The sequence below is a fragment of the Phacochoerus africanus genome, chromosome 7, assembly GCF_016906955.1.
Source record: "Phacochoerus africanus isolate WHEZ1 chromosome 7, ROS_Pafr_v1, whole genome shotgun sequence".
NCBI classification, from domain to species: domain Eukaryota; kingdom Metazoa; phylum Chordata; class Mammalia; order Artiodactyla; family Suidae; genus Phacochoerus; species Phacochoerus africanus.
This window is the reverse complement of record NC_062550.1, coordinates 39,294,746-39,306,849: the sequence shown is the minus strand read 5'-3', so window position 1 is coordinate 39,306,849 and position 12,104 is coordinate 39,294,746. Positions and strand designations below refer to the sequence as shown.

General features: G+C 35.7%; 1 protein-coding gene across 1 annotated transcript in view; it reads left to right on the top strand.

The window, feature by feature from the left end:
* The window catches only part of ZFC3H1 (zinc finger C3H1-type containing), a 54,076-nt gene extending 47,232 nt beyond the window's left edge, over nucleotides 1–6,844 (top strand). Inside the window, exons 28-35 of the mRNA XM_047787201.1 lie at nucleotides 773–883; nucleotides 1,139–1,243; nucleotides 1,373–1,538; nucleotides 2,670–2,770; nucleotides 4,651–4,752; nucleotides 5,371–5,410; nucleotides 5,681–5,743; nucleotides 5,873–6,844. Coding sequence (XP_047643157.1) covers nucleotides 773–883; nucleotides 1,139–1,243; nucleotides 1,373–1,538; nucleotides 2,670–2,770; nucleotides 4,651–4,752; nucleotides 5,371–5,410; nucleotides 5,681–5,743; nucleotides 5,873–6,010 — 826 coding nt within the window. The 3' untranslated portion in view covers nucleotides 6,011–6,844. The remainder of the gene's footprint in view (nucleotides 1–772; nucleotides 884–1,138; nucleotides 1,244–1,372; nucleotides 1,539–2,669; nucleotides 2,771–4,650; nucleotides 4,753–5,370; nucleotides 5,411–5,680; nucleotides 5,744–5,872) is intronic.
* Nucleotides 6,845–12,104: the final 5,260 nt, after the last annotated feature.

Below are 12,104 nucleotides of genomic sequence, written 5' to 3'. Positions count from 1 at the left end.
TTAGTCTCATGAAATAACTTTTAAATCCTGGGTGAACATCTATACTAGATTGTCATTGTTGACATCATTGTATTTCCTTTGAAAACATTGTTCCTGAAGATGCTGGTGCTGTACACACAGATTCAAATATATTGGAGAGGAAACCTGAATTAGCCAAAGTTGAATAGCTTTTTTTTTTTTTTTTTACTGATTGACTTCTTAGAGCCTTTAATATCCTAATATACATTGTGGCCTTTTAAGGGGGGGTTAATTTAATTTGCAGTACTTCTCAATCTTATTTGATCATAGACCTCTTTTTGACAAGTACATATAGACCAGTATGTTGTAGAATACACTTTGATATCATGTCTAAAATGAACTGTATAGTGGTATGTGTATGTATGTATGTAAGGGAGGAATTATTTTCAGATAACAAGTTTTGTAACTTTTTACAAGAAAGTACAGATTTTGTGGGAAAATTTTAGATAACTTGGTAATCTCAGTTCTTTTCTGTTTTTAATTAGGTTTAAGTAGACAATTGTGATCTGTTTAATTTGGGGATAAGATCTTTAAAATCCATTTTAGAAGAGTTGTTCAAGTAGGTATAAAATAATAAATCTATGATGCTGGAGATGGGGTCAAAGTGGTAAGATATATACATGAAGATAAAGTCTCATTACCTTATAAAAATAGTTCAAGGAAATTTTAGTTGAAACTGATAATTTTTTTTTAGTATTAGTGATCCATGTGTGCATAGGCGTAATTTCAAACAGTGTGATTTTTTTCCCCTCAGGTATCTCTTAAATATCCCAGGACCACTTGACATTCCAGCCCGTTTATGTAAAGGGAATTTTGATGATGACATGTTTAACCATCAAGTTCCCTATTTGTGGCTGATTTACTGGTGAGACATTATCTACTATGGAGAGAAATGTTGCATCCTAAGCTTGCATTTGTTATTTATTACTGAATTACACTGTTAAAATTAACCTGATGTTAAAGTCACTGAAGCAAAATTGAAGGGATGCTAAGGTTTATACATAAAGATCAAAAGAAGGATTCCATTGTAATAGTATCTGTAATGTTTATACCTTGTCATTCCTTTACCTAATCAAATTGAGCTGTAGACATACAATGTTTTCCTTCATTTTTTAAACAGCCTTTGTCATCCTCTTCAATCAAGTATTAAAGAGACAGTGGAGGCATATGAGGCAGCGTTAGGGGTGGCCATGAGATCTGATATAGTGCAGAAGATTTGGATGGAGTAAGTTTAGTTCCTCTTAATAAGACTGGGATTTGGAATAATGGGATATGGTTGGGGAAAGGGGTGATGAGCTTTCTTGTTAGAGAATTACTGCCGTAATTATTCTAAATTATATTTTTCTTTTGGCAGTTATCTTGTCTTTGCCAATAATAGAGCTGCTGGATCCAGAAACAAAGTCCAAGAATTCAAATTTTTTACTGATTTAGTGAATAGATGTTTGGTTACAGTCCCTGCCCGATACCCCATTCCTTTTAGCAGTGCTGATTACTGGTCCAACTATGAATTTCATAATAGGGTAAGAAATGAAAACTTTCTTTCTTTAGATGTTTGTATGAAAGAAAGGGACTTAAATGATAGCAAAACTCCTGTTTTATATTGAGAGCTTTTCCTAGGACCACTTTACTAGCATTTACTATTATTCTTGACCATATTTTCTAATTATCTCTTCAGAATCTAGGAACAGAGCCCTTTAAGATTCAGTTAAGATAAAATGTGCATATTGATTATGTTCTTTTAATAAAATTTAGCATTGAAGTAAAAGTGAAGAAATATTAAGGTTTAATACATATTAAGAAAGAACAAAAAAAGTAACTGTAATAGTATCAGTAATGTTTTGCTTGAGTAATTGGAAATTTTACTGAATGAAAAATTCCATAACTTTGAAATAAGAATGGGTTTACATGTTGTAGTTGATCTTTTTAATCAATGTTTTATCGAGCAAATATAATTACTTAGGACATAAGAAAGTTGAAATCAGATGCTGTTAAGAATTTTGAGTAGAATCTGAATATTGAGATGTATCTATATCTATATATGTCTATATAGTCATCTTCTTATAGGCAGTGAAGCAAAGGATTTTTTTAAATTGGTTTAGTTTCAGATACTCCCTTCCATTCAGTGCAGTGAGGGTAGAAGTTCCTTCTAAAGCTCATTGTAGACTAAAACATCTCTGTTTTATTTATTTATTTATTTTGGTGGGGTGGTTTTGTTGCTAATCAGGATAACCAATTATTATGCTTTGTACTTCTATGCCATTCTTTATCCCAGGATCTCAAACCACTTTATGGACATTAAGTCATTTACACACGGGCATTCCATGAGCAAGATGTGGCAGGTATTATTAGCCCTATGACTTGCCCAGCTATACAGCAAGTAAAGGTAGACTCAGGAATGAAAACCCGGACTCCTGGCTTCTTGTCAGTGTTCTCAGTCCATGGCTCTCATCACTAGACCACATTTCCTAATTCATATTTGGAAAATCACTAATACACTTAATGGTAGGAATTGTAACTCACAGCATCATACATTATTATAATTTATACATTCGTGTCTTAAAGACCATTATGGTTTTCTCATTAAAACACATAGGTAATTTTGGATTTCACATTTTGTTGCATTCCTTTTTCCTCCCCCTCAACCTTTACAGGTTATTTTCTTTTATTTGAGCTGTGTTCCAAAGACTCAGCATTCCAAAACCTTGGAACGGTTTTGCTCAATTATGCCAGCTAATTCTGGACTTGCACTGAGGTAAGAAAAAATAAAATTTTCAGCTCAATAGTATAGGCTCTTTGTATAAAATTATCCTTGAAAACTTGCTAAGGACAGTCTGTTCTTTTCACTGTTTCCTTATTGATACTTTAATTTCAGAGTTGTTGAGCAATAGGTAGCTACTCATGTAAAAGTCATTGCAAAAATCTGGTAATTTCAGGAAGTTCCGTGTGGCACAGGATCCAGTTCCATGAGTTAAGGATCCAGCATTGCCACAGCTGTGGTGCAGGCCTCAATTGTGGTGCGGGTTTGACCCCTGGCCTGGGAACTTACACATGCTGTGGGTATGGGGGGAAAAAAAAAACCTAGTCACTTAAAAAAACTGCAGATTATTGGAATTCCCATCATGGCTCGGTGGTTAACGAATCCAACTAGGAATCATGAGGTTGCGGGTTCGATCCTTGGCTTTGCTCAGTGGGTTAAGGATCCAGCGTTGCCGTGAGCTGTGGTGTAGGTCAGACGAGCCTCGGATCCTGCGTTGCTGCAGCTACAGCTCCGATTGGACCCCTAGCCTGGGAACCTCGATATGCTGCAGATTATAAAGGGGCATATACTTAAAGTCTACCTGTGTCCCCTAGGCACACACCATCTTCCTTAGTGCATGCGTTATAACCAGTGAGCATGTTTTATACAGCAAAGGAATATTACTTAAGAGGTTTCTTTAAGTGTTATAGAGATAAGCAACCACCTATATATTTTAGTTACTATGATATATTTTCATATAGATGAGTCATTCTCAAATACTAGCATGCAGCAGAGTCTCCTGGAATACCCATTTAAAATGCAGATTCCTGAGCCCAAAGCCCTCAAACCACATTTGAGAAACACTTATCCAGAAATTTCATACATTCGATTAGAAGGAGATTTCTGAGCATTTCTTTGTAGCTTCTTTGATAGAATAAAACCCCCTTTAACCCTCAAGAATTGTGCTTTTTGATTCAAAAAGGTACCTTGCATGCTACTGCTTTGTCTTCTATTTGTATAGTCATTTCTGCTGCATCAGTTGTGTCTTATGTTTCTAAGTTTGTTTTATGGATTATAAATTGCCTAAAATATTTATCAAATATTCCCTTGTGTTTGAGTATTTACATTCCACTTAGCATGATGTGGGAAAATGATATAAGATTGAAAAAAAATTCAAAGACCTAAGACTGTGACAAAAGTAACTATACCATTTTATAATAAAAAGTCTTAGTAAGCATGCTAATCTGCCAGAGTTAATTACAGAATTTGTATTATAAAGATCACCTTTGGTAAATCATCTGACATAGAAAATGTGATATTTTGACTAGTTTCTAATGATAGGCATTTGGAATGTAGTTAGTTTAGATGTTGGTTTTGTTGGTGAAGCTTCACTTTTGTGTTTTAATACTTATTTCCTTATGGTCATCCTTGTCCTTTTTTTTTTTTTTTTCCAGAATAGAGAACTTAATAATTAATTCACTGTACTTATTACATTTTAGCTCAAGAAACATTCTTAATAAGTATATTCTTTAGTGAAGAAAGAAAAATACCAATAAATTGCACTGATATATCAGTTCATTATTTTAGAAAATTTTGGGGGAGGGAGCATGTGGAGTATAATTTGGAGAGAATGCTTTAGTATCCTCTAGGATTTTGTGGGCTTTATTTTAGTTTGCTGAAGATGGCATGAGTCTTGACTGGACCTTTTGCTAGTTTGCATGTTTCTTTCCCAGGGTAATTTTTCTAAGAGGCATTCTTCAAATACTTACTGAATAGCCTTGATGGAATTTAACTGACCCAAAGTTGTACCTCATCAAACAGTCTGCTCATAGAGCACATTTGAGGTTCCTTGTACTTGCAATGCTTTTGTTCATTTTCCTGAATGTACTTTACAGGCTACTTCAACATGAATGGGAAGAAAGCAATGTTCAGATTCTGAAACTTCAAGCCAAGATGTTTACATATAATATCCCAACATGCCTGGCCACCTGGAAAATGTAATGCAACAATCACGTACATGTTTTTATAGCTATTGCTTTTATTTATAAGGTTTGTTCCCGACAGGTAAATCTGAAAATGACATCTTTTTGATTTTCCTGGACAGATCTCTAATATAGATTTAGTTTTGGCACTTGCTGCATGAGGGAGTGCTCATTAACAATTGCTTCTAAAAGCAAAATGGGTAGAGTTTTAGTATTCCTTGAAGGAGAACATTTAGAAAACAGTACTGTCATTAAAAAACCAGATTTGTTATACACATTTTAAGACCATCTCTTTTGAAATTCAGGATTTTCCCCGTTATAATCTGATGCCTTCTTTCTTTTAAAGGTGTTAGTACCAAGTATTTTTTTTAACTAGTAATTATGAGTGTTTTTTTATGAACGTTATTTATGTTCAAAACACTGGTCTGCTTTATTATTGTAAAGTTGATAAAAATTGTTGAATTTTTCTTTTCACTATAGGTTACCCTCCTTGGAAGTTTAGCCTGTTACTTTCAGGAAGTTTTGTACTCAGATTCCCACAGTCAGTATTCTGCCAGTGGTAGTATCTCATTTTGTTCAAAGATATATAAATTTTTCTTTTCCCTTTTCTATATTCCTTTTTTTTTTTCTTAGAGCCATTGCTGCTGAGATTGTTCTAAAGGGACAAAGAGAGGTAAGCCATCATTGACTATCAGATGGGTCCCTTTTTTGTTGTTTTTTAAATAGTTATTCTGTCCTTTTTGTTGACTTTTCAATTTAAAAGGATTAAGGCATAGAAGTTAACATCCTAAGAACTCTAAATGTTTGGAAACTCCAAAACCCAGCATAACCATTTTGTCTTGAATGTTATTATATTGTGAAGTACCATTGAAATAGTTAGGATTGTGAAGGTGTTTTTCACCATGTTTCCTGATGGAATTGTATATATATATCTATCTTATAGGTCCACCGTTTATATCAGAGAGCCTTACAGAAGTTACCTCTTTGTGCATCACTGTGGAAAGATGTAATGCTTTTTATCTTTTATTTCATCTTGAAGTTTTCCTATAAATTTTCTGCATGTGCCATATCCATTGATGTGGTAATGCTCAAAATCTAGCTAAGTCTTACTTCTATGCTTCCCTGTCTTTTACAGCAACTCTTGTTTGAAGCATCAGAAGGAGGTAAAACTGATAACCTGAGAAAACTAGTTTCCAAGTGCCAAGAAATTGGAGTCAGCCTAAATGAGCTCTTAAATTTAAACAGTTACAAAACAGAAAGCAAGAATCACTGAACACTGGGTGCAGTCAGTTCTAAGTCCTTATAATAATTGCCAAAATTATTTGAATGATCCTTCAAGATTAGGCTGATCCCTGGCTAAGGTCTGTGTAAGGCAGACAAGCATTACTGATCATATCAAGTCCCCTACAATATCCTATCCTCAAAACCGGAAGCAATGAACATGACCCTCTTCGGTTGGATAAATGAACTTCCTGTTTGGCCTGCTTCTAGGCCCTGCCAGATTCTCATAACATCATGTACGTAAGTATAGTTCCTCAAAGTGACTGACATTTATTTTCATTTTGCTTTGTTTTTGTTTTTATTTTTTACTTTTCCCCTACCTTTATGTTGTGCTATTCCTGATTCACTTGACACTCTCTGATGCCTGAGAGATTCTTGTTTGGGATTTAATTTCCAGGGCTGTGTTTACAGTAAAAAGTTGGCAGTCCCTTTTAGTTTTTCCTCTTTAAACCTTTTGAGATTCTTCATTTCAGGATTTAAAACCTAAGCAGTCCATCTTAAGGATAGTGTAACTGCCATGGCCACAAGTCTGCTAGTTGCACTTGAATGCTCTAACAGGGTTGTTTATTGCCCTTTCTACGTTCTGGACTCCTTGTTGAGACTGTTTAACTTGAAGATTAAAGAAACTATTGCAAATGCCAGAGCATCAGAACCTAAGAGTGGTCAAATATTATGTGCAATTTTTTTGTAAAGAAATTTTAATTTATAATAAAGTTTAACAGTTTAAAGAACAGTTAATATTTGAACTGCTTTGTATTGCAATACTACTTTGTAGTATTAAAATTGTTTATAAAATATTTTTAATATAAGTTAACTTTTTGAAAAATGTTGCTGTCTTTATTCACTTTTCACATTCTGGTGGGAGAGGGTTGAAGTAGGAGATGTGGACATTCACTGTAACTACATCAATACTTTTCTTATCCTGAACCTGCTTTTCCATGAAAACACTCCTGTGATTTTAAATTTGAAAAGATGAGTCCTAGTCTATTTTGAGGATGATAAACAGATAGGTTTGCACTACCATTCAGTTTCTTGTTCTTGGATTTCCCGTAGTGGCGCAGTGGAAACGAATCCAAATAGGAACCATGAGGTTGTGGGTTCAATCCTTGGCCTCACTCAGTGGGTTAAGAATCTGATGTTGCCATGAACTGTGGTGTAGGTCACAGGCATGGCGCAGATCCTCCGTTGCTATGGCTGTGGTGTAGGCTGGCAGCTGTAGCTCTGATTTAGACCCCTACCTGGGAACCTCCATATGCCGTGGGTGCAATACTAAAAAGCAAAAAAAAAAAAAAAAAAAATTCCTTGTTCTCAAGACCAAGGTATTTGGAAAGTATTTCCCAACTATAGTTGTTTGTTTTTCTTCTTTTTTTCCTTTTTTGGGCCACACCTACAGCATATGGAAGTTCCTAGGCTAGGGGTCGAATTGGAGCTGCAGCTACCTACACCACAGCCACAGCAACGCCAGATCCTTTAACCCACTGAGTGAGGCCAGGGATTGAACCCACATCCTCATGGATACTAATCAGGTTCTTAACCTGCTGAGCCATGACGAGAATTCCTCCCAACTGTAGTTTGAATAATTTGCTTAGTGACATGCTGTCTTACGTTGAATTTCAATATGAACAAATATAAAGGAGACCTTGTTTTTGTTTTGTTTTATTTTCAGTCTATAGTGGGTTGTTTGCACTTGGTGGAAAATTGTTAATGACACATAACACTGCTACAAATCAGGTCTTACAGCTACAATGCAGTCTAATTATTGGGGGTAGAGCAACAGCCCCATGAAATGTTAGGCAAATTTGTACATCTGCATTTTTACGATGCCTAGTCAAAATAAAACCATGTTTTGACATTACTAATATGCCCACCAGACAGTGCGTATTTGATTAGTACATGCTCTTTGGTGAGGTCAAGAACAGAACCCAGTTGTCTAGTATCTTTCATTAAACCAAAAAAAGGCTATAGGGTTTTACTTTAAAACCAAAGAAACTTGCTTGGAGGATATCCCAGAGGAGTATTCCTCCATCATATGCATTTAACTATTTAACCTTGAATGCTTTACTTGTTCTGGTTATTTGAAAACCACTGTTAGGTGCTTGGAAAATATTTCCAGTCTGTCGTCCCCCCCCCACATTTGTGTAACAGTTTTGATATTGATTAAAAATCTCTCAATAGTTTTTTAGAGACATTGCTAAGCTTTGAACTTTTTTATAAATTCTAAAATGTATTTCTTGTTGCATTAACAGTTCCATCAGCAGTAAATGGTTGCCTCTTTTTTAAAAAAGAATACTTTGCCTTGGTGCATGCAGCTGCAGAGGAGAGCCATGCAGGCTATGGTACACTGTAACAGCCCCATGGTTCCCATTTGTAGTCATGCAGGCAGAGGCCTTAGCATATGTTAAACAGCTGTTTTCTTTTTGATCATATTTCTACCTAAAATCAGATGCTATCTTACAGAAATTATATTACCTTAAAAATAATGTCACCCTGGAGTTCCTGTCCTGGCATAGCAGAAAGGGATCTGACTAGGAATCATGAGGTTGCGGGTTCGATCCCTGGGCTCATACAGTGGGTTAAGGATCTGTTGTTTCGGTGAGCTGTGGTATAGGTTGCAGACACAGCTTGGATCCTGTGTTGCTGTGGCTGTGGTGTAGGCCAGCAGCTGTTTAAAAAAAAAAAAAAAAAAGGTCACCTTTTCTTGCTGTTATTTTACAAACTCACTTTTAACCTCCACAAAAAAATAGCAAACACTGCTTGTGAGTGAGGTGTATGTTCTTGTCATCCTTCCATATTCACATTTTCTTATTTTTTTATTAAATGCTTTCAACAAGTAATAGAATATTAAACAAGACTTGGGGTTAAAATTGATAGAGTTATTGTAGTAACGTGAATATAATAGTTAACATACTGTATGACTAAAGTCTTTCTTTGAGCAAAGAAATGTTATACAGTGAGAAGAGATTAGTCATTGAGAGCTGCAGTTTCTTGCACTCCCCCACTTCTGTCGGGGGGAAAAACACAAAAGAGGCATTTTAGGCCATGAGGTTTTTTATCTCCGATAAAGGAAGTAGTGTGGCAGATTGCGGTATATTTTTATGTGTTTTTCTTCATTTTAGAGAACAGCCTAATATTTCTATTTGCCTTTTAACGGAAAGTGAACCTTGTAACATTGTTGTCACTGGATTATCTAAGGCGGTTTGCTTTCAATTAAAGGGCATATAAACCTACATCATAAAGCAAGCAAGAATCTCCAGGTGCAACATCTAAGAGCTAAAGGCACTAACCAGACAAGCAAAAGGTGATTAAGACTGACAGCAAATGTAGAGGGAGTTTATTGAAGATTGTAGTGCAAATATTTATTTTTCAAGGTTGTTGAAAAAGTAGGAACATGTGGCTGTAATACAAAGCAGGACCAATATTCCTGCTTAAAGCTGTCATGTGTTCACAGATGAGTCATAATTTCCTTCAGTCTGCTTTCATATCTCTCTGTTAACATTAGTGTGGAGAAAGAATGGGGAAATACAATTTTAGTGACCTTACAGGTTTGGGGATTATGCATGCCTATAATGTATCATTGCCTCTCAGTACAAATTAACAGTAATTACACAGAGCATTTTGGAACAAGACCTGTTCAAGAAAAGGTAGGCTTTTAAGGAACATTTTTTATTATTCTTTTTTGTCTTGCACAGTTTCACAATTGGGTCTATATCTTTATCTTTCCAAGCCATGGTACTTCTTAATGTGGGTCATAGAGTTGAGCTGAAAAAGAGTTTTTTGTTTTTGTAGGTCTCTCTTCCCTACACCACCAAAAATATGCCCTCACTTTCTGTAGGTGTACCTTAACTGTGTGTTCACTATTCAGGGGCCAGTGAACAGCCACCTAAGGATGGGGAGCCTACCCTACTCTCATTCCTATCTTCCACCACCAGTCACATGGCCTTCCTCAGTTATGTGGTACTTTTTGAGTGCTACTTGAGATAGCTGCAATAAATATGAAGACACTTTTTTTCCTCTAACATCTATGAGGTAGATAGATCTGTCTTTCATAGATAGTAAAACAGCTATTGAATTCATCTCCACTTTTCATTTAGTGACCTTCACAAAAGGGACCCAACAGCATGTTTTCAGATGGCTCACAATGGAGAGGCAGGCATTTTTTCATTCAAGAATTAATTTGAGCAATCTGCTAGATACTCTGAATAGAAGGATGAATGAATGGAGAGGTCCCTGAGACAAGAACAGAAGAGTATATGCCAAGGAAGCATCTCCAGAGGGGCTCCAGATTTGGGACTGGAGGTTAGGAAAGTCTTCCTGGTTGGAAGTAGATTATTGGCTAAGTCACAACATAGGGGAAGAGGAAAAATGGAGGCCAGTAATACTATTTTCAAAAATTATGTGACATTTACACCTGAATATTGTAGGTTTACACTGTTTAGAAACCTGCGCATGTTTTTAAAACTTCCTGAAAAGCTCTGGCTTTGTGCCAATCCATGCACAACTGACATTTTGTTAGACATGATGACAGGTAAGACATGTAAAACTGCATAGCAGCCCTATCAGTCCAGAAGAGAGCTCTCTTGAAGCATATTGTGCTTCTAAATCCAGAGGAGCATGATTGAGTAGGAGTCAGTCTGAGCAGTCCCATTTTAAGTAGCCTGGGTGTAGAAAGTCAAATTGGAATACAAATGGGGATTTTTTTTCCTTTCTTTTTTCCTAACTTTTTGTAATGCCTGAATAAAATGCTACTTTGAACATTTATTAGAATCTATAACTTGCAGAGCCTGTTTCATTCCCAGTCAAGGCCACACGATATATTCCATGACTCTGTTATGGAATCGTGATTATTTTTCTATTTATATAGAAAAATTACCTGGAGGAGATGACCATCTTAATACTTTAAGCTGATTTTTCCAAATGACATATTTTAGCTCAATACCAGAAATGTTTCCACCAGTGTGGAACTCTGTAATGCCAGGAATAAAATAGTTGAGGAGCCAAAAATTTTGTGTGAGCTTAGAAGGAATATGTGCTTCCTGGTTTCATCAAGACAGCAGAAAATTTGAAATATTTGAGGCCTATTCAGTTGGTCTTAAAGTGATATGACTTTATGACAAGGGCTGGTGGGTCTGAACTTTTTACTCCACTTTAAAGACAGAACTTATTGCATAGAATAAAATGTTAAGAATATGAGACAATTTTATCACAAATAGCACATAGAATAATGAATATTTTGCTTTTATGTAAGGTAGTTTAATAAATTTTGGAGGCCACCTAAAACAAAAACAAATATGACTCTTCAAAGCCATCTTCAGTGAATTAAAACCTGAATTCAAACATGAAAGCTCTTGGCACAGCTGTTTTAAGAGAATATACTACATTTGCCCTTTTCTCGGTAATTTTTAAACTTCAAGATTGATTATCGATTCAGCCAAAATCAAAGGTGGGTTTACAATATTGTTGGTTAATCAGGCAAATTAAATCTTGCAAATGTTCTTACCTAGTGATGTAAGCCTTACAAAAGAGAGTGATAGCCAACAGCTTAAGGGAGCCAAACCAATTAGGAAGGGTGATAGAGGAGTCGGTAAGCTGTTTGCATTAATGGAGATAATCAGGACATCTACTGCCAAGGCCAAAACAAACACTCAGCTTGGCATATCATATAGTCAGGATTATGAGATTGCCTGTGCATATATTTGGCACTTTATGCTGGTTGAAATGGAGCTACAGAGAAACAGTTTCAGGAAATAGAGTGTGAACCCATGTGAGTAATGAAAAAAGCATGTATCTAAAAGATCTGGATATCAGACTTAGCTAACTAGCTGGGTAATCATGACAGGCCATTTAATTGCTCCTTGTCTCTGCTTCTACATATACAAAATCTGGAAATACGTGTACTTACCTCAGAGGTGTTGAGAGGTCATATAGTAAAAATTATCTTAAAAAAGAATTATTTTGAGTTTGAATCATTTTCCAAAATTTTGAGGGCAAGGAGATGCTATAAAATAACAGTTTGCTTTTTTGGGAATATAATTTCATTACCACCAGTTGGAACATGTGACTCTATACTTAAGCATGAGTTCATTGCT